General features: G+C 40.3%; 1 protein-coding gene across 2 annotated transcripts in view; it reads left to right on the top strand.

Annotated features, from left to right (window-relative positions):
* SPSB4 (splA/ryanodine receptor domain and SOCS box containing 4) overlaps positions 1–23415 on the top strand; it is an 81193-nt gene that overhangs the window by 34813 nt on the left and 22965 nt on the right. The window contains exon 3 of one of the 2 annotated variants that reach the window (XM_072344494.1): positions 3066–3166. The exons of the other annotated variant lie outside the window; for it this stretch is intronic. Within the exon in view, the coding sequence (XP_072200595.1) occupies positions 3066–3130 (65 nt within the window). The 3' untranslated portion in view covers positions 3131–3166. Of the gene's footprint in view, positions 1–3065; positions 3167–23415 lie in introns of those variants that run through there. 2 annotated transcript variants of the gene reach the window in all.

Here is a 23415-nt window from a genome sequence, read left to right as displayed (position 1 = left end):
CATATCCCAAGGCTTGCTGTTCAGAAGGCTTTGAGGATATGCATGTCCCCCCTTTTGGTTCAGCTTTGCACCAAGGGGCCATCTCTGGTGATTTGCATGGTCTGATGCTGGCTGTTTTCATTTGGAACTGGGTAGCCCTGCAGAACCTTGATGCTGCTGCTCCTTGCTGCCTGAACATGGCCTGCCTGAGCCTCTGAGCTCAGAGAAGCAGTAAGTGTGAACATGGAGCTGTAACAGGCTTTGCAGTGAGAGACTTCATTAGCAGCAGTGCACTGGGGCTCCTGAAAGCAGTGTTAAATTGACCTCCTTCTAGCTCTTCAGAGACCAGGGATTTATCTTTATTGCATATGAACAGCTAAAATTGTACTCAAATGATAGTTTTGAACAAAAATAACTGGCTGGTGGTATTCTTGATGGATGATTATTTATGCTAGTTGTACAGATGGTTTTAAAGAGATTTTTCAGCCACTGCAAATTTGGGAGTCCATTATTAATAATAAATCTATGAAACTAGAACTTCACCACTAGAATGGTGATTCTGCAGCATTTTTGCTGGTGTTTTTGTGCTCAGAGTACAGACATTTTCATGTTACTCCCATTGAGGCCTCAGACCTACTTTTTCAATGCTTTTCAATTTATCTAGATGTTACAGTTGAGAACACAATTGTATTTTCAGTTATCTAGTTAGCATTAAGAACAACAGATTCCATTACTGAGGGAAACCTACAGTTTTTTTCTCATTGAATCAGTCAGGAGCTTTAGTGTTCAGATGAAAAGAAAATTAAAAAATTAAGGAAAAAAATCAATCTTTTATTGGAAAGTGTAATAAAGAATAGAATTATTAGACAAGAGAGTGTATGTGATGATAATTGTAATCATTGCACGGAGGGGAGTTAATGCATGCTTTTCAGAGCTGTCTGAAGATGGCATTGTATGTGGGAATAATAATAATGTGACAGTTCTCGAAGTTCTGAGAATTCATGTACTGTAGAGAACCTTTCAAAAGCCTGCCTTCCAAAAACAATTGCACACCATTGAAGTTTAGCAGCTTAGTTATTTAGAGAATTTCCAGAAAGGCAGGAAGCAAAAGATGGAAGTGAATGTTTGGATTTAAAGATGTAGGATTATTAGTAGGGTCTCTGCTGAGGTCTACTCTGCTCAATACGTTAATAATGAACTGGAAAAGAATATGATGGTGTAAATTGGAATGAAGTAGGAAACCTATAATATTATTGTAGCCTTCTTGAGTACTGTTTGCTCCTGTTATTCATCCCTGTGTTCCACTTCCCCCTCTGTGCAACTATAAAAGTAACAAGTAAGTTCAAAGCTAAATAAATGCTAAAACTTAGTAGGCTGGGTAAGGAATCACAGAATCACCAAGGATGGAAAAGACCTACAAGATCACCCAGTCTAACCATCTACCAGTCACCAATAGCTCCCACTAAAACATGGCCCTCAATGCAACATCCAGACGTTCCTTGAACACCTCCAGAATTGGTGGCTCCACCGCCTCCCTGGGCAGCCCATTCCACTGCCTGACCACTCTTTCAGAGAAGTAGGATTTCCTACAGACAGAATGGCTTCTGCACTGAGAAAGTATAAAGCATGTAAGAGTGTGTTGGATCTGACCAAAGGTCCCTTCTGGTCAGTGTCCGGTCTTCAGCAATTGCAATTAGTAGCTGGCTAAGGGAGGCTACAGGAGCTGGGTGAACATATGGAGTATTTCATCCCACAGCCTCTAAACAGGTGGATGTCAGTGACTTCCTTAGTCATATATATGTGTGTTTAATAATTCTCAATAGCTTGCTTCCTAAACTCTCTAGTTTCCGTTTGTGGAACTATGTAAGCTTTTTGCATCTAGATCATGTTGTAGCAGTTTATATAAATGCGATGTGACAAACCACCTCCATTGGTTTGTTTTGGCTAAACTCCTCAGCCTCTAGGAGAAAAATCTGCAGGAAATACATATATTTAAGAAAAAAAAAAAAAAAAGAAAGAAATCTGTGGTCTTAGATGGTGTAGGAAAAAGGGACTTTTGTCAAAATGTGATAGCTGAGGTATTCCAGTGAAATATTGGGTGTCTTATTTGATAAGTAAATTTCCTACATTGAAAAGGTCCATCAAGTAAGTTACTGCAGTAAAATTCTGTGGAACCCAAAAGTATAAATGGGTTTAAAAGGGAATTATGTATATTTATTACAGAACCACTGATGTTCGTTGAACATGGCCGTCCATCCAGTTGTGTTCTTTACAACAGGAAACCTATAAACTACTGGTGATCAGAAAATGGAAACCAGAATAAGCAATCTATAATGAAATCATATACTCATAACAAAGTTGGAATTTCACATAGTGCTTTCTTGTAATTCAGAATAAATGTGTGATTTAGGCATGTTTACTAAGAGTGAAATGCCAAAAGGTGACAGAAATGAAGTTGTGGCTCAACATAGAGTGATAAGAAGAGAGCTTGTATTTAGTATTTTACTTATATTTAGTAAAATATCAAGCAATGCTGAAGCTTGATGTGAGTTCCAGCAGGGATTACAGGGTTGGTTTGTCTGGTCATATAAGGTGAATTCCATTTCCACTTTGCCTCTATAAATAAGATTAGAATAAAGTATGGAAGTACTGTTAGAATTATTTGATATTTTGTTACTCACATGTGTTTTCCATTACCATCTAAATGCTTATAATAGTTCCAGGAGACTGAAAACAAGTTTCTGTCAGTTTATAAAATACTTTCAGCAACTTAAAATGGAAATAGCTTAAAATGGATTATTGTAGGTAAGCTTAAAAACTACCCTCGATAAAGATTAGACCATGACAAAGTTCCTGCTGTTGCTTGATAGTGGAGTTAATTCCACTTACGTCTTGAGCTGAGTATGGATATCTATTCAAATTTAGGTAACCTTTAAACCTAAAATTAAGCTATATGTGCAGTTTGCAGGGTACCCTTAGAGAGCTACTTACGGTTTATTCAGAACTGCTCTTCACAAATATGTTGTAAATATCAAACCTTCCCTTCAAAGGATAAGCAGCAAATATTTTGTATTCTGTATTTCTAGAGAAAGCAGACACAGCCCAAGCAGAGGAGAAGGAAAGTGATCCATGTAGAATGGAACTGACCTAAAAACCACCTATTAAATCTGTCACAAGTGCATCATCAAATACCTGCTCCTGACAACTTGGCTAGAGGTAGCTTTATGAAACGTATGCTGGTTGGTCAGTACTGACAAAGTAACTATTTAGTACAATGTTGAAAATAAATTAGATTCTAAAAATGGATAAATTGTGAAATGACTAAGATACTCAGTGGTACCTTGGGTGGTTGAGTACTTACCTACTTCTTCCCTATTTGTCCCTTTGGTCTGGTTCCAGATGTTTGCGCCTTTGTTTAGTCTGTATTGCTGCACAGCACTCAGAGTTGATGGTTTTTCTGTGTTCCAGGAAACCCAGAAGAATCATCCCCTTCCTAAACCATAAATAGTGCACGTCACTTTGCTTGCTGAGTGCTACATCTTGAACCTTTTCTTTTGAGAACTGACATATCTCCACTCTGTGTGCTACTCTTTTTACTTCTGGCTCATACTTGTGACACCATGACTTGTCACTAGTAATGCCGCAATCCAGGAAGCTATCATCTTCAGCCTCATATTTGTTCAGTAGGCCCTGGCAAACTTTTGTACAGTGTTCATTTGTGGGAGCCACCTGGCACAAACTTTGATATATTCCAACACTGCCACCATTACTTTTAATGCAGTGAAGCCAGTTTTCAGCTCCGCACAAGGTTCCCTGATTGCAATCTGCCCATTTGTGCTTGTGAGCTGATTGAAACACTCCTCATTTTGTGGTGTGACAGGTGTGCATGGGTGTCTGAAGTATAGTTTGTCTTTTACGTCACTATTGCCACAGCTGAAACACACCACAGATCATTTCACTGTGCTCATGTCCACTGTTTGGTATCCAGAAATATTTAGGAAACATCCATGAATGTCATTGGGTGCTGTTTTTTTCCACATGCAGTAATTCAGTTACACATCTTTGCTTCATACGCACTTCCATGTCAGACCACTTTGTCATACTGCCCCTCTGCTGCCATCTGTCACATGGCAACAAAATGTAAAGGAATATTGGTGGGAATATTCAGCCTCTACTGCCATCCCTCCAGCATCCACCTCTTACGTCATGGGCCAAAATAATAGGAGGCATTACTTTCAGAGCAGCACTCATAATTGATACAGATAGGGAATAAAGAATCGAGATACCTTTGGGGCAGCCAGTGAACTGCTGCAAATCTTCTCCTTACCCCATATAGTCACCAAAATAGTTTTCCAGACAAGCTTCCAGTTAACAACTGCTGTTTTATAAAGAGGTGGGTTGTGAGAAGAAAAAGGCATACATTGTCTACTTCTTTCTAACCACAAGGACACTATTGGAAAAGATAGTTTTAGAAAAAATTATTTATGTATGCATTGGATCATTGAACAACCAAAGGGTTGTTCAATTGCACATTGATTTATCTGCCAGTAAGCTTAATGCATTCAATGTGCATCGATCCAACTTTGCCCAACTTTAGCAAGGTCTTATATTAGGTAACCCAAGTCTTCTGGTCCAGAATGACAGCAGCAGCACCACCCCCTGCTGTGTTTCTTCCATGTTTTATCCTTCAGTAGTACCAGATGGCCCACAGCAAACCTCATGGGACTGCTGAGTGTTGGGCAGTTGCATTGGAGTGTTGAGAAGGTCAGCAATTGACCTATTGAAGAAATGCAGTAAGGCATTTAATTTTCCTCTAAAATTGATTACTTTTAAGTGGCACGTGAAATTTGTGTGCATTTTTTTTTAATGTTTAATTCTGTGAGACAGAATAAGTGAACCAGGGCAGGTCTGACACTGGCATATGGTGATAAGTTGTTAGATAAATCCAACTGACTTCTAACTCATGTTTCTGGGTGAACTGTAGTAGTTTCTGTTCTATGGTTTAAAGTTCTACCAGAAGTTTGCTGCTGTATTTTTTTATTAAGTTCAGTATTTGTTCGCTTTCACTTGAATCCTTCTGCTTCTGAGGTACTGATGTGGTGTGCAGCCCTCTCAGTGGCTGCACATCATTGCAAGGCAGTGACACATGCACTGAGCTGGCTGGTGTGCTGAGTAGGAGTTTGACCAGCTGTCCGTCTGTCCTGACCACTTTTTCCTACTTGCTATGGTTTGCAGGCTTGGACATAAGGTGAAATGATGCTTGGTGTCTGGTTCACTCTTCCAGCTTTTCTATTCCTTTAGTTGAACTCATCGATCTTAGCTTTCAGTATTAATATCTGTGTTGGAGCTATGTTCTTCTAGAGGAGTTACCTGAACTCAGTACCTTCTTTTTCATTCATAAATGCTCTTCTCTTCCAAGTGTTATTTTGAAGATGGAACGTAACTTGACAGTGCTGTCTGCACAGTCCTCCCTCTGCGTCTCTGCGCTGCTCAGTATTGTCTAATGGCATTCACTGTTTGGCAGGAGTGCTGATGGGGATAGAGCTGAGTTCTGTTTCTGATATGTTGCTGAGCGTATTGAGTTAAGCTTCGTTGGCAAAGTAGAGCATGTGAAATCTCACAGGATAGTTCTTATTTGTAGAGTTCTTGTTATGAAGTATCTAGCTAGTGTCGTGTATGGTATTTTACCCTTGGCTGAAAAAACAGGAGGATGACTTAATATTATGATCACTTATCAGTATAGAATGATTTGAGGGACAGGTTTATTAAATGTGATCTCATTAAGAAGGAATTATTTGATCTTTGTATTGTGATTGACTCATGATCAAATCAACGGCAGTGTATTTTAAAAAGTCCTGTGAGAAGTACGGAAAGGGGCCTTAAGACTTCGTTATGTGGGAATCTGTTCTATCCGATGCCTGTTTTTACTGGTCTGCATTCATGCCCTGATTAATTTTTGAAGTATGTTTGTTGTTTAAGTTCTTAGGGCAAATGTTTACTTGCTATTAAATCTTATTACAAAATTCTTTGTGCTAGAGTACAACTGTATTAGGAATACATACCCCATTATTTTACTTCCTCCTTGACTATTTGACTTCCTCCTTTATTACAAAGGACCTTTTTGAGGGGAAAATGGTGCAGTCTGTCATACTGCTGGGAGCTGTGATTACTGTAGAGTTAGCATGGCCACGTGTTCCTCAAAGGCCTATAAGGCTAGGGAAAAAGTTTGGTGTATTTTAGTTGGAATGCCTGCATTGGGATGAGGCCAAAGTAAACACCAGTACCTCTCTGCATTTATGATTTGCATCTTTTCGGCTGCTTGGGTTCCTTGGTTGCAGTGATATTTATACATACCATTGGTGAAGATCTGCCTGCAAGGAGAATTGCTCCCATTATTGTGTAGAACAAATACATGGGGTGCATCTGGGGAGAAAGAATGTTTCTGTACTTTGGTTTCTAAAAGAGAAATTTTAATGCACTTACCTTGACAAAGAGTTTCTGGAGATGAGTGATTATCTTTCCATGAGTGGAAATTTTGGAAGTATGTGGGTATATCTTCATATTTTTCCACTACAGTTTAAATGTGTGCTTTCGATATAAGATTTTATAGGTATTCTAAATTTACCTGGTATACCAATTATTATTTTTTTTAACTAGACTTCCCTCTGTGTGCATCTACATTCCTATATTGATATAAATAAATAAAACGAGTTCCTAGGATAGGAAGAGCCATCTTCTATCTTTGTCCATTAGAGACAAAGCTGCAGCAGTGTTGATCTCTTTTCCTGAACTGTGCTCTGCTCGTTGCCCAGTACTACTTCAACCAGCAACTACTCCACAGCTCAGGAGTTGGCATTCAAGGAGGAAACTGATGATAAAGAGCTCTTTCAGTTAGTGTGCACAGGCCCCAGTACGATCTACTGGTTAGAAGGAAAATATGAACTGGAGGTAAGTTACAAGTTTTAATAGTGAGGGTTACTTAGAATCCTCTGGAAGGTTTCATCAGGGTATATAAACCCCTTTGGTTGCAGGTTTTTGTCATTTGACTTTGAGTACCTTGGGAAAAACATACTGCACTCATTGGACCTGATAGTAGGATCGCGGGGTTCTGTTTCATGGCTGTCACTGCAGAGGCCCATATTGAACGACTTTGATTCTTCTGGCTAATACAAGAAGCTGAAATTCATTCAGTCTCAGTTAAAGCAAGCTCTTGCTCAGATTTGTTCTGCTGCAGTTAAGTGCAGTTCTGCTTATGGTGTTCCAGAAGTACCTTTGGCAGTGCCACCCCTAGTCTCCTGTGCAGTTCCATGGCTATGGAGCCTGCTGCTGGTTGGAGCAGGTGTGCAGCTTTGTCAAGTAATGTTCTGCCTTTCAGGAGAGGCAGATCAGAACGGGCTGTTTTTCCTTCTGCTTCTGGACACGCTGAGGCACTCAGTGGTTGTTCCTTTCACATGAGTTCTGGAAGTCAAAGGTTTTTTCAGGAACCTGTTCTGCACAGTAACCTTTAATACTCAGTGATTTACATGGTCTGCTGGATAATGCACTGAAGATGTGACTGTTCACTGGTCTGTATAGCTTATGAGTTCTTCAGTGCATGGTGGCAGACTGGCAGCTGCTTTAACAAGCTCTTTGTCAAGTGCAGGGTTTGGTTTCTCCAACTGGGTTCGCCCCTCAGAATGGCACTGCAGGATTCTTCTCTTTTGCTCATTAAGTCATGTAGATACTAGCATTTATTTTAGACTGCACCTAATGGAATTGTGGATATTTTATGTCATCTCCACATCAATAATGCAGTATGGGTCATGTCAAGAATTGATTCTTCTTGTTTGGGGAGGGATGTGGAAAGATAATATAACTGTTGGAAGTAAGAGATTCATTTTAGTAACTCCAGTTTTAATGTAAGTTCTAGGTATGACCTTGAAGTCACAAATGGAAACAAGGAGGCTAATTAGCAAAATTTTGTAATGACTTTGGATTAGTCCCTAAATTATAACCACACAATGAAATCAGTATTCCCTTGAGCAAAGCAAGTTGTACTGCAGAGGCAGATTAGTGCTTAGGAGGGTAGTGGCTGTGTTGCTCAGCTATATATCAATGTTTCATTGTATCTGAAAACTAGATTGTTCTGTGTTTGTTTGTTTTTTCCCATGGGATAGCCTGGGAGAAGTGTTAATTCTTGTGTGTGCTGTTTCCACATCTGTTCTCCTTCAGTCAGAGAAAGTCAGCACTTCTGTTTGTTGGTGCCAAGAGTGCCCTTTCTGAGGATCATCCGAGTCCTCCAAGCTGTCCTCTGGAAAGAGGAGTCCTGCTCAGCCCAACTGCACTCCTGCAAATGACAAGGAAAGGCCATGATGTAGCAAAATATTTCCAGACAGGAGAATATTAAAAAGAGTATGGTAGTGCCACAGTGCTGTAGAAAGCACTGGGAACACTTGTGTCTTCTAGATAAGCAAGAAGTGTACTTAATCAACTATACTTTAAGTTGAAATTCCCCTGAAGGCTGACAGTAAACTTTTAATTCAATATTCAGGATTTCAGAAGTGTGAATTTTGTATGCATGAGTTAACATGCACCTGCTTGGTTTTGTTCACCATGGATGTTAGGTATTGCAGTGTATTTTTTTTTTTTTTTCTGTAATTGTGTTTTTTTGTTGCTGTTTGTTTTGCATGCTGTAAAGTGTACACTCAAGCATTTGTAGCAAACTTGCATTTGAGGAGATGATGTACCAAGAGCTGGGGTGATTCACTTATGATAGTAATTATTATTTCGAATGAGAAAAATATTTTGAAATGGAGCATTTCCTCGTTGATGTGGCACTGGATGCGTTCTGTTTGAGATGCAACATTGCAGTTATTGTTAATCCATAGCTTCAGTACAGAATACTCTGAGTGCTGATATTCCTAACATAAATTGCATAGTCACGGTTACATAAAGGATAATGATTTAAATGTGGTTCTTCACCTAAAACTGCTAAGGAGAAGCTCTTCAATTTATTAATATTAATATAAATGCATTTTCCTTCTCTTAGACTCAAACTTAACCCTTTTTTTTCCTTTGATTCTTCAGTTCTTTACACTGACAAGGAACATGATGTATGTTATCTTCTTTTATTTTATACTTACAGACTGACAAGGTCATTTTCATTTCTCAAGTCTACACCCATCAATTGCAAGGTTCCTACAGCTCATGAAAGATGAGCATAGCTCGTCCCAGCAGAACACAGGGCCAAGTGGATGACTTAGTGGAAAAAAAACATCTAGTCTTTCATTTCTACTGAGGAGGTCATTGTGAAGCATATGAAGGAGCAAAAACCAGCTGAATTGGTGATTAAATCCCTGTTTTACTGACACAGGGTGTGTTTCAGGCAGCATTTCTGGGTTAAATACTCTGCTTTTTACTTTACAAGGTGAGGTGATGAAGAAAAGAGATTTCTCTTATTTGTTTTCTAGTGGTTTCTGAGTAATTGCTTGAACTGGGAAGTGAGGAATTAAAAATGAGGGAATCGATTTTGGTGCTGAAAAAGCCCCATTTGTTATTCATTTCAAAAGGTTTTTTTAGTAGGCTAAATCTTTTGTTGGTTTAGTGTAGCATCTCTTACATCAGACAGGCTTCAGTTATGAAGAAGCAAACTTTATAACTGCAGACCAACGCAGTCAATATGAATGCACTGGGTGCTTTTACAGAGTACACAGTATTGTATTTCCTTTTATTCAGTCCTATAGATTTTAGTTTCATGTTATGCTATAGATCACTCCAGTGCTTCCTTGTGTTGCTCAAGATTACAGAGAAATGACTCCTGCATTTATCCACAAGCTATTTACCCACTTGTTACAGGCACTGGCACAGCACAGATGTCAACTGTACCAGTCATTGTGTTTAGTTCAGATAAGGCATATTTGGATAACTGAGAAGAGCTGAAAGTGCTGATGCCATGGTTGTGTGTTAAGCACCAAAGGCAGTCTAGGAAATAATTGACATTTACAGAATTTTCGAATGTGTGTATAAGTTTCTTTGCAGTCAATGGCGTGTAGGTGAAAGCTTTACAGTACTTAAGGGACAGGCACCAGGAAGTCCTCGTCTATAGGAAAGAGGCCAATGTACCAGTGGCAGAAATAGGCTATGTGCACATCTGATGGAGGCAGCTGATTCTCTGGTACTGACTAATATTATGAAAGATTTGCTTTTCTGTTGGCACATAGTACATTAGAGTAATCAACTGTGATTATAAAACAAGTCATTTGATTTAATAAAAAGCACAAACAAAATCCAAACAAAAAAACCCAACCACTGATCCTTTTCAGTCTTTCATCAAATGCGATTTTGCTGATGCTGACAGAAATGAAAGGCAGGCATGCTATGAATACACTTAACCTCTTTTAAATTTGTCAGTGATAATGAAAACTCACATCCTTTCCCATTGACACAAAGAGATGCAGACCTGCTGAGTTAACAGTCTGACTCTATCACCCTGTCTGTGCTACCAGCCCATCAGTTTTTTATACCTCATTCTAGCTGGCAAATCTGCAGCATCCAGAGTTGATGTAAAACCTTTGGTTGTGATAGTAGCTTTGTTCCTACTGATGCTTTATCTTCCTGTGAGAGGCATGTGTTTCTGATCATTGATTTTGAATTTCTTGTATTCTGTTTAACTTGCACAACAGTGAGAAAAGTGCATTCATTGTGTTGGAGGATTTGCCTTTGCAAGCGTGCTGGCAGTAAAGTTACTTGGAAATAAATACTTATTTTCTGGTAGGTTTACATACACTGAAATCTCAAGTGATAAATTTTCTGGGATTTTTTTTTTTTTTTACCATCACATGCACTGATAAGGATTAATGTCAGAAATATTTTAAGCACCGGGGCATGATCTGTGTGAGCTCACCTCTCCTTGTGGTGGGTTTCTGTCATAGGAGAAGGGAGCAGGCTCAGGCTGGATGGATGCCCTGCTCCCTCCGACTGTCACCATGACTCCCTGTTACTTTTAGTAATTTCAGCTGAAGGGGAAAAAAGGATGAGTCAGCCATCAGCTTATTGTAAGACCATGCAGACAGTTGTAAATATAACCTGTCTGGAGGTTTGGTTCCAGTAATCAGCACAAAATAGCTGTAGACTAAGCGTAACAGAGCCCTTCTCACTGAAAAAAAAACCTTGGAGAGGTGGGAGAGAGAAAGTGATTAATGTTGCTTAAAGAACAAAGTGTAATATTCATTGTTAGAGTGTATATTTTCTTGTGATATTCATTGCTTTCCACAAAAGTGGAAACAATTAACTTGCAGACTATTGCTCTGGGTTAGTATCTTCCAGTTCAATGCAGCTTACTTAAATAAAACTCTAAAATATAATATCTGAGCCTGAGGGTACAGGCTCTGCTGTGCCTGGGGAGAAACTTACGGAGTGGGGAACAGGTTTATCACAGTACATTTCATAATTGTTGACAACTTGGGATGAAATCTTGAATTTAGCTTACAGAAATATTTGAGAAGGATGTGGCTGCAATGGGTGTGTGTTTAATTTTCGTGAGCATGGCTTTTGTATTTCTGTTGATAAAGGCCTATGAATTACATGTCTCCATTTGAACTTTGCAATAAGTGGAAGTGTGTGAAGTGAACCAGTTTCCCCTGCAGACCTTACATTTGTTTATTTGCAGTGCTTAAGTCTGCAAAAGGCATTAAAGCAACAGAGCTGCCTCCAAAGGCAAAAAGCCTTTTTACCAAATGCTCAACAGCCATGCAGATCACAAGCAGATGAGCTAGGCTGAGTGAGGAAGAGATGGGACCAGTCTCTGTATACCTACAGGCAGCTGGAGTTCTCCTTCAGAAGAGGATTGTAACAGTTTGGGTGTTGACTAAAGCCTTTCTTTCTTAATAACTCTGTTAATGTGGTTAGGATCACTCCATAATAAACAGTCCAAAACAGCAATTAAATTTGATGTATTTTTTTTTTTTTCCTCCAATATTTTCTATTTCCTAACCTGTTTCATATGTTTACGGGCTGAATAAAGATGTAAAATTCATTTGAAAAGGCTGATTTGTAACACCTTGTGCAAACCCTGTAGCAAAAAGCATCAGCATGTGTATCTTGTTTCTATGTCTTTACCCAGAAGCCTTGCACTAGGCAAAGCAGCGGAGGCAGATTGCCTCTGCCTGGCCTATGGAAATGAGATTTAAGAAATAAATCAAACAGTGATGCCTAGATTTGCTGTTCTGAAATGGAGATGGGTTGCAAAACAAAGATGCTGATTTCATATAGATCTCTGTTAGTCCTGCTAGTGCTGCTCCAGGAGGCAGGAATGAAATGTAAGGCATTAAAATAACAAAATCACCATTTTCATTCTTTCTTTCTTTCTTGTTCTTTTTTTTTTTTTTTTTTTTTTTTTTTTTAATCCTTTCAGCCTACTTATCCATAGTCCATTTTTGAAGTGTAGTTACTCTGTCAAAAACTTCTCAGATTAACATGTAGTCTATGAACAAATGTTGAATGTTCCTTTCAAATTAATACTCCCAGCAGGACTTGCACAAGTAGGTCTGGAGGAGGGAGCTTAAAGTCCTTCCTGGTTTGTGGCTCTTCAGGCTTCCACCCCTGAAAGCCCATGAATTCATTGTAAAGGGGCTCTGAACAGGTCTCAGGTACTGAACATGGGTCCAGGCAAGAAGGAAGCTGAGGACAGACTAGGGATTTAAAATGCCTACTGATACAGAAATAAGTGGTTTCTGCCCTGTGAGTATAAGTTAGTTAATCAGTGCTGCTGCGTATACAGCCTCTTTGCCTCTGAAGTTTTTGAACCTCGTACTGTAGAAGGTAATTTTAGGTATTTCAGTGATGAAGTGTGGTAGAGGGGGCTGTGCACGATGCCTCTCTGAGGCAGGAGCAACACAGGAGCAACCCTGATGTAGATGCTGTGGACAAAGTATGGGTGACTGCATCCTACTGAATGAGTTGCATGAGCAGTGCTATTAATTCAGATCAGGACTTGAGCCTACCAGAGCACCTGTTCTCTGGCAGACAGAAAGCGCAGATAATGAAAAGTTTCCTCTTTGGAAACAGAATTTTCCAGACATTAAAAATTTAAAAACAAGATGAAGCTGCTGATGGTGTGTGGCCTCAGGAAAATGTTTCACTAGTTTCATATTGAAAGATGTGGGTTAATTGCTGAATCATCCTCTCAAGGATGCTTTACACTTAACTTCTCTGAAGAGAAGTGACCATACTTTTCCAGTGCTGTACAACATAAACATAGCAGCCTTCTGTAGGACTTTAGTATTGACTTTTGTTACTTGCTTTTTACAATTTATTTAAAATTTTGTAAGTAAACCAGTTAACTGTTGGAGTTAGCATGTGAGAAAAGAATGTTGTTTCCCAGGGAGAGTTCTCGACTGACACTTTAAAGTTTATTCTTTCTTCAGCTACCTAATTTGTTCTGATGACCTGAAAGGCTGCCAGTGTCTCTGCTGATTCAGAACAAGCTGACAGTGTTCTCCGTACTGCTGCAGGGATAGCTGGGTCTTTGGTGACTGTCCTGAATGAATTAAGGCAATGTTTATGGGCTGGAGGCTGTGAAGGCAGCATAGAATAATTTTGAGAGAGCAGTCGCCTCTGTTCATGTAAAAGCAAACAAGCAAAATGCCCAACACCCTGCCTGAAACAGCCCAGCGAGACCGCAGTGAATCTAGTATCAACAGAAAGTTGATTTCATATGCTTGTTATTAGGGAATTTCATCAGGGCATGGGGCAGATGTTACTGCTTGGAAAGGTCATGAGTGGATGGTGACTGAGCGTTGGATGCTGTGTGTGTTCGCTCATCCTGCGCCAGCTGGAGCTGTGGGCACCGTGAGTGCTCTGTGGCTGCTGTGCTCCACACAGCTGTTGGCTGGCACTGTTCTTGTGTCAGCGTCCGTCCGGTTCTGGGAAAACTTTTGGCATGAATAAGAATATGAAAAAAGTTGTTTCAAACAACCACGTGAAATTTGAAACATTCGGTTCTTCTGTCTTTGGGCAGAGATGACTGTGGTGTGGTCTTATTTTAGAAACCCATGTCTGAGTCAGAAACACAGCAAGATGTGTGGTTTTGTTTTCGGGAGGCTTAATTTGGAAGGTAACCCTGTTCTCCTTGATGTCAGCAGGATGTGGAGCAAGTGCTGTGGACACCTTTCAATGCTTCTTCCATTTGCTACTCCACCAGTTCTGGGCCTGGCATTTTTCTTGAGAGCACTCTTTCTTAGCGCTTCCAATCCCCAAGCCTTCTAGGTTCAGTTGATGTATTGTGGATCCCCATGCTGGAAATATCAGGGAACAGCACATGTTCAAGCTCCCCAGGTGTGCCGTTGTGACTGTGGATAACTGTTGTCCTTCCATAGCCCAGGGACCATGTTCATGAACTTGGGATTGTGTTACCTTCAAATGTGAGATTTTTTTTTCCTATTTCTATTAATAATATTAAAACTAATGTAATTCTTGCATAAGAATTTGCAGGAAGTTTTCAGAAACAGGTTTCTTTCTACTTTCATTCTCTTTTATTAAAATCCAGTTTAATACTGTAATGCTTTCATTGATAACAATTTGCACATAATTAGAGGTTTTGAAACTTAGATTAGACAAGATTAGACAGTCTGCTTTAAAATGCCCGCTTTAAATTGCCTGCACCATCCTCTTGGCCACCTGTACTTGGATGTTTATAAGCACTGGTAAGAAACTCTCTCAGTCTTCTCAAGGCTGACCATCTCAGGTCTCTCAGCCTTTCCTAGTAAGTGAATAAAAGTGTATATTTCTGTTTCTTGAATTTGATAATTAAAATGTCACAGAATAGGTAATGGCCAGAATGTGAAAGGCCATTTCTGCTGCCTGTACCTGGGTTTCTTGGGAGCTATTACTTGGCCACCTGTGAACAGCTTTACCTATGGGATGCTATCTTTATAACCACAGGTAACGTGGTCTCTCTGTCTTCTATTCTTCTGCCTGTGCAGAGGTGTAAAATGGCATGCATAGCATATGTAGTGACATGTTTATTTTCTTATAAGGAGAAAAATCAGGGGATTTACTAGTGGCACACTACCTTTCCTGTGTGCCTGTTGAAGAAGATCCTATGTGTTATGAACATGCATGTGTGTGTGTCTATACATGCCCTCCCACTCTCAGGACTTTCAGAAGATGCAGTAGTTGGGCTGATCCCAGAGGAGCAGAGTTCTCCTGCAGGGCCCACAGAATCCTTCTTCATTCTTGGAAACTCTCCCCATTCCTAGAGCAGCTCCCAAGGAAGTGGTTATTAGGAAGAGATTTGGAACTTTCTTAGGTATCTAAAGCATGTAGCCATGTGAAATAGATCAAAAGTGCTTTTTTCCTTGCCCTTCTCTTCCTACCATCTCTAATTCTCTCTTGTTTCTTTTGGGATGTGTGTGTAACCAAGATCTACTTAAAAGCTGTTTTTTTTTTTTTTTTTCTTTTCCTAGGGGACTGTCTGGCTTTTTGTATTTTGTTTATTTGTTTGGATATTTTTGTTGTTGTTGATATTTTGTTTGTTTTGTTTCTGATCAGTCAGGATATTCCCCTCATGTATTGGAAATCATTTTCCTTACCGAGTTTTATCACAGCGTATGTTGGAGGCTGGGAGGGAGAAAAGACATGGCAAACACATGGTGTGCTGTGGGACTGGGCTTTGAAAATGAATGTTGTGACTATTCCACACTGAACGATTTCCTCCCCCACTGAAGCCAACTAAGATAGCTCCTCTTTTTCTGAGATGTGAGCCAAATTCTGTCCCAGAGGATAAGCTGCTTTGTTACAGTGCAAAATGCTGTAGGCCCTGAAACAGTCTCTAATGTGTCTTGAGGTGAAGACTTGTTTCCCATGGGGATTCTTTCATCTGATGTCAGTGATTACTCTGAAGCATAAGCAGGAGGTATTTAAATGTTAGTAGAGATAAATATATGATTTCTTCAATGTAAGTTAGATGGAAATCCTCATGTGGAGGTTTTTCTATTACTCCTTCTCTGGGAAGTTTTGGTGAACCACAGTGTTTCTGTTACCTGAGATGTAATATTTATCAGATTTTCAAGATGAAACGTATTACAGCACTATCAGGCCTAAACAGTGATTGTAAAGTTGGCAATGCTCAGACTATGTCCGGAGAAAATATGATTCATAGTACAGAAAGTAGGGTACTTCTAGTCTGAACCTGCAGGAAAGATGCTGTTGTTTGTTGTATAGAAAAAGAGCCAATATTTTCTTTGTCTGGAGAAATGGTTATTTGTGACAACCCTTTTGAAGGAGTAGTGATGCTGTGGGAAGTAGCAGAACCCTAATGAATACTCCTAGCTTACTAAATGTATTTGTTTTTAAAAATGAGAATAAGGGAGTAAACTAGTTCTACCGGCTGTGTTACTGTTTGATTTTTATTCAAGACTGGTAAATGCTCATGGGGTCGATACATAGGCAAAGATACAGGACCTTGAAAACCATCTGTGAAAGGAAACTAAGTCATTTGGGAGTGATCTGTGCATCTCATAGTGCCCAGTACATCTGACCTTCAGCGTGGTGTGACGGAGAGGACTTTCCGTGTTGGACAGGGCAAGTTAAGATGCTGAATGCATCTCCTGAGCCTGAGCAGCAGTAGAAATATGAGACCACTTTTCAAATGGCATATTTTTAATTTTATTTTACTTTTTATGTTCTTGGTCTGTGCCTGCAGAGGGATAAACCTTTAGCAGTGTCTGTTGTCATGAAATTCACTGGAGTTCTTCTGCTGACTTCAACAGAGTGTTTCTAGCAGCTGTGGCACTGTTTTCTGCCTCAGTTCTCAGTCTGGCAGCATCTGGTGAGCATCTGCTCCCTTTGGGCTGAAGCCATGACAATGAGGCTTTTGTTGCAGTGAGTATTTTTGAAAAGGAGGAGGCTGTGTGAGAGGTAGTTTTGGGTAGTCGGTCATCACGGCTACCATCAGCTTTGGTCGATGCTGCTGATGCAGTGATACATTGCCTGGAAAGGAAAAGGTGAACTATTTTGTCAAAATAAAACAGTTCCCTGGGGCTGTCTGTGTTATTGAGATCTTTTCAATGAGTTGGAGTTGGGATGTGGTCAAGCTACAGAAATATGGGTGATGCAGTGAAACTCTTCCAGCTTTTGATCTCTGGTAGCTTGTGATTCGGGTATTGGCTTTTGCATTCAGTTATCCAGCTGCTCCTACAGCCAGGTTTGGAGACATTGACAGATTATTAATTATTTGGCAGTAGTAAGTTCGAAGTACTCGTATGTGAATTCACAAGGATAAGTCAAATGCTATTCTAGGTGGGAAAGAATAGGTGGAGTTGATGATTTATAGTAATGTGAGCTATTACAGCTTACACAGAACTGGAAGAGGGGAGTTAGTCTGGAGACACAACCTCTCAATGTCAAGGTTATTGCTTGTTATTAATATTTATACACGAGTGATATTAATGTGTCCTATAACTGTGCTGTGCAGCTGGATGAATTCATTTTGCTTAGGCAGAAGGGCTGGACATCTGCAGTCATCAGTAAGCAAGGCACAAAAGGAAACCATTAGAAACCTGTGTGTGTTTGTGGCCGAGCCTATTTATTGCAGGGAAGACCCAGAGCTTGATGGTACCAGCTTTTTTGTTTTGCTAGATAGATGACTTTTGTTTTATTTTGTTCTCACAATGGAAGGTGTGTACAAAAGAAAGTAAGTGCTTTCCTGATGGAGATGGGGGAAGCTGTGTGCTTGGCCTGACGCATGGCCCTTCTGTTGCTCACACTACTGTCCCATCCTCTCTCAGTGGTTCTGAGCCCACTTGCTCACCTAGTCCCCTAGTCCTGTGTTCTTTTTCTGCATGCATATTTGAACTTTCTGTACTTTGATTTAGTGGTTTAGAGGTCAGTGACATTTCTTCATCTAAGTGTGTTTAACAAAGACAAGGAAGTAGTGTTTTTATGGTGAAGGCTGAGTAAATTCTGCAGAAATTGGAATGGCATTCCCTTTTTTTATTGTTTTGAGTGTCCAGGCAGCCAGTGTGAGGACTGTTTGATTTTGGGCTGGGGCTGCACCCTGCTGTCACGTGGGACCCTGGGGAGGAAAGAAGTGAGGCTTCCTTCCTGCAAAGCAGCCCTGCATACCTGGAAGGGTTTTTTGGATAGACATGAGGCCAGGATGAAGCCTGAGCTCAGAGTCTTTGTGTGGTTGTTGGGAGGAGTGGGAAGCTGACAGTGGCCAAGGATTGTATCCCTGAAGGGTTGGAAGAAATAGCCTCTTCGTGGGCCTGCTGGGCAGAATGTGTCCCAACCCAGAGGATGCTTGAGTTGATTAGCCCAAAGCAAGCCAGAAAGAAAGACACTACCTGCCAGGCCTAGCAGGAGGGAAGGGAGGTTCTTTACAAGAATTTTCAAGCATAAGTTCTGTTTTATCAATGAGCCAAATTCCTTTATCTGATATTATCTTGTTCTAGTCTGTTCTGATGGAACAAGTCTTTGAGATTCCCTGTGGTATCTGGGGAGTGTTTGCTTTTGAGTGAAGGTTTGGGAAGATTTTTTCCCCAAATATTTGCAGAGTAGCTGTGAGCACCTATTCTAGCAAACTGAGCAAGGATTTTTGCCTGTTTGGTTTTGAAATTAGTGTTCCTAACAGAGCAGGTTTTGTTGGGTTTTATCTGAAAAATGCCTGGATGAAATCTTAATATAGCTAAGCTTCCTGGGAGTTATTTTGAGACTGTGATTTGTCCTTATATTTATTTGTTTGCATAGACTTCTCTCTTAGACACATGCTGAGTATTTTATTGTGTTTTCACACAACCTTATACTTTGATAGCGCAAATGCTATTTATTTTTTTTTTTTCCCTGTGGGATAAATTGAAGAACATTGTGGTCAAGTAAATCTTTTCCCTAAATAGTACTGGCAGGCAACCTCACCGTGTGAACTAGTCGTGAGTGTTGCTGCTCTGTTCAGAATGCACTTTGCTGCTTTTCTACTCCTTTGATGCTGCATCAGTAGAGATGAGTGAAAATGTACAAGAGATAAAAATCGGATTTAAGCAGGAAGCGATGATGAATTGCTGGTATTTCTGCATTTCTTACTGAAAAGATGAGGGTATACGTCCTGTTACACAACATAATATGTGCTTACTAAATTCTATCCTAAGGTAAAGATGACAGCAGTGGTTAATTTTCCCTTCTTCTTTGGCTTTTCTACCTCCTCTGAGACCATGCTAGCAGCAATAGCAGCATGCTCCCTGCTGGAATTCACTTGCAGTATTTCTACCAGTGGGAGGACTGCCATATTGGCCTTTTGAAGTAAGAACAGAATCAGTGATGTACTCTCAGACATAACACAAACTAAGAACCCTTTACAGGCATTTTGCAATAAGCAAATGACTGGTGTTTACATTTCTGTTTTTATGACTGGTTATTTTGAGGGAGAAAGCTGCTACTGGGAAGCTAGTTACGGTTTTCAGTCCTTCTAAAAATAGATGTATTTTTCAAAGTAAGTTGCCAGTGTTTGTGCATTATATATTACTCAGTAACCATAGAATCATTAAGGTTGGAAAGTACTTTGGCATGTTGCCCACTAAACCATGTTTCTAAGTGCTAAGTGAACACCTTCAGGAATAGTGATTCAACCACCTCCCTTGTCAGCCCATTCCAGTGCCTGACCGCTCTTTTGGTGAAAAAATTGTTCCTAATCTCCATCCTGAACTTTCCCTTGTACAGCTTAAAGCCATTCCTTCTCATCCTATTGCTAGTTACACAGGAGAAGAGGCCAACCCATCACCCAGCCACCGCCTCCTCTCAGGCAGTTTTCCAGGGCTATAAGGTCTCCCCTGTGCCTCCTCCAGACTGAAAAATCGCAGTTCCCTCATTCACTCCTTGTAAGTCTTATGCCCCAGATCTCTCACCAGCTTGTTTTCCCTTGGACACGTTCAAGCACCTCAATATCTTTCTTGCAGTGAGGGGCCCAAAACTGAAGACAGTACCTGAGGTGCAGCCTCACCTAGGCTGAGTACAGGGGATGATCACCTCCCTGATTCTGATGGCAGTGCTGTTTCTGATAACAGCCAGGATGCCATTGGTCTTCTTGGCCACCTGGGCACACTGCTGGCTCATGTTCAGCCTCCCACCAACCAGCACTCAGATCCTTTTCTTCTGCACAGTCTTCCAGATGGTCTGATCCAAGCCTGTAGTAGATTGTTGTGGCCAAAGTGCATGATCTGGCACTGTTAAATATGTTCTTGTTGGATATACTATATATGTATATTGTGAATACGTTTAGTAATGTTCTTTCCTAACTGATCCTTAGTCTCCAACTATTAAGGAACAAGTAATTTTTTAAAAACTAGAATCCAGGTAGGAAATTAATGCTTTTGTAAGTGCTACCATTATCAGCAACTTTTTTGTTTCACATTTAAACTCAGTTATTTCTGTAAGTCAAATTACATATGAGAGATAAATTATTTACTATAAATTATTTGAGATCTACAGAATGATACGTGTATGTAATGAATTGATTGGCTCCAGTTGGGTTATGGTGAATATGCCATAAGATATTGCTAGCATGGTGCTGGGCTGAGGTTTACACTCCCTAATAATCTTAAAGTAGAGTTTTGTTATGGGACTTAACATCTGTATGCTCCAGAGAGGAGAGCAGGGATTTGTGAAGGGTTGCACAGAGAAGTGAGCAGGGGATTTGGAAGGTCTGTGCTGGCTGAATGAAGCAGTAATTCATCAGTCTGAGGGCCAGCAAAGAAGATATGTAGGAGGAAACTTGGCTGAAATGATGTATGGCAGGCGGTAAGTGCCGCTTTTCTGTACATTTACAGCATAATAGCAAAACTATTCTTGAGAACAAATTCTATGCTTTAATATCATTGTTAAACTTTAATTACACCATATCTGCCTCCACCACTTGTATTGCTGGCTTCCCCTGTGCTCACTGCTTTGCTGTGTGGGGCATTGGCACTGTCTGCAGAAATGTACCTTCAGAAAAGGAAAGGCTTTGGTGAGGGAAAGTGCAAACAGATCTCTTGTGAACAGTGAAACTACACATCTTGGTAATTTGGCTAGGAGGCTCTGGAGGCTAAAGCCATGACTCAGCTGACTGTGGTCACTGGCTGCTTAGCATTCTCTTTGGAGTGCTGTGGGCAGCTGGGGCTGGAGCTGGTGGAAATGCATGGTCCTGTGGGCCTTTGTGATAAGGAAGGTGCTATTACATCTAGAAAAATGAACTGGCAAAGAGGTTTGCACAGTCTCAGAGAAGCGTAGTGTTTTTTCCCATCAATTTGAAAAGAATTGTGTTCATAGTTTTTGATCTTGAGGAATGAGAGAAATCAGTTAGAGTTTGCTTGCAGAGCACAGCAAATAGTACTGTTGACTAACAAAACAACCAAGGTCTTTTAGATCAGGTTTTCCACTGCAGCTGGGTTACGCACACCCCTTTAGAAAGTAGGGAAGGTCTTTTTCTGGTGAACTATGTTGCATGGATGCAGAGGGCTCCTGGCTGCAGGATCTGGCCTTAGGGAGGGCAGGGCATAACAGCAGCAAGTAGTAGATCAATGGATGCTAGAAGGGAGAACCAGATCCTTTGCAATGCTCTTTCTCTGCGGAGTATAGCACAGCATCTGATCCTGTAATTTTAGTTAGAGTTTTGCTGTCCAAAAACTGCCATGGGACAGATGTGCAGCGGTTCAGATGCAGAAAGGCATAGCTGAAATGGGGACAAAGGATGAGCCTGTGCCCTGACTAAGGTTGTAGAGAAAAGGAGATTTAGGAAGTGGAAGAGAGGGGGATGCACGGCCAAAGCTGAAAATGAGTGAAGGAGGAGAGAATCAATAGTTCATTAGATTTGTAGAGTGGAAGAAGGAGAAAAAGGATCAATAGTTCATCAGATCTAGAGATACAGCTTGGGAAAAGTGGTTGCTTAACATAGAAATGTTTTGCTGGAGTAATTATTCATGTTCCTTTTTTTAACTAGTTCATGTGCAACAGGACATATAGATATATGTAAAAGATCAATGGGAAAGTAGAAGTTAAGGGTAGAAGGCTTGTAAAGCCTATGTTAGGGGAAGGCCCTTGAAGAGATCCTGTTGACAAATATGAAAACATTCTTTTAGCTTCTCCTGCCCTCCTTCTCCAGCAATGTCTTCACTATGAACAGCATTGCTCAATTTTGTGCAGTTTTCAATTAGGATTTTGGTGAATGTGAGTTTTGTCTGCAGGATTTGGCTTTGTGGTTTTAATGGTTTACAACCCAGGTGAAAAGTAAATACTGTGCTGTAAAAGACAGATTTCAGGCATGACTGTGAAAGTTTCTACAAAATGAGCTCACTTATTTAACACGTGTGGGCTAGAAGCAGTGCAGTCATGGTTTCCATGATTATGCTGTAGGGAAATAATAGCTACTATACTATAAAGATGTATTTTTAGAATGAAGGTTGCAAATATATTGTTTCAGATTGGCCTAGCCTTCTTAGTAGATGTATATAATTTAATCGAAAGGGGCTACTTTTATGACAAAGTAACTATTTTCTATGTTTTTATTAACTTAAAAGTTTGTGTCTTGTGTTGACATTAAATGATAAAGGTTTCATTAGGGTCTATGCAAATATGCAGCATAATATCCACAGACACCTTACGGTAATACAGGGATTCTTTCTTCCATTCAGGAGCATCATTAGATTTAAATATTTTTTGTGTTCCACACTTTGTAGGGTGAACTCTCCAGTACTGTGTGCTCGCTACAGCAGGAGCGCCCATAGTGCCTGTGAGAATGGAATCCATCCATTTACCTGCTTGTGGCTGTGTAAGAAATGAAGCAGTTAACCTGTCATTTGCTTTCAGATGAAATAGTGCAGGCAGGCTTTTAATGGCTACAAATGATGAGAGCCTCAGATGTAGAGTTCCCCATAGCGCTGTGAGCTGATGAGCGCACTCCCATCCTCTGTGCATGAATAATGCATGGCCTTGCTAGCTTTAGTAAGATACCAGTTAATTCTTCTCAATTTAAAGATTTTTTTTCCCCCTGCTTCTATTATTTTTTATCTGCCATCCTGTTTGAAGGGAAATAGTTAACTACAAGTCTACATATGCTGTTGAATGCAGGAGACAATTATATTGTGTGAGTAAAGGAGATTGACTGTTCAAATCAATGTGTTGTCTTCCCAGACTTACCAAATGACTCTTTTGTGCCATAGACATAGATAATGTACTAATATTCAGGTAATTTTGTCTTTAGACAAAAGGCTGCTGTTTGCCTTCCACCCTCACAGCCCATATTCCCTAGTTTAGGAAGGGAGTTGCTATTTGCAGTGCTTTTTCCTTTTGTGTCTCTCTATGCCCCTTCTGAGTTGCATCTTCAACATCATTTCTGAGTGGGTCAGAAACACAGATGTACCTTCCTAGGACTGTTAAGGAACAGCGGTCTTGTGCTTCTGTCTTCGTTTATCCTGATGGAATGTCCTTTTG

This window comes from Excalfactoria chinensis, chromosome 9 (assembly GCF_039878825.1).
Source record: "Excalfactoria chinensis isolate bCotChi1 chromosome 9, bCotChi1.hap2, whole genome shotgun sequence".
NCBI classification, from domain to species: domain Eukaryota; kingdom Metazoa; phylum Chordata; class Aves; order Galliformes; family Phasianidae; genus Excalfactoria; species Excalfactoria chinensis.
This window is presented reverse-complemented; position numbering and strand designations above follow the sequence as displayed.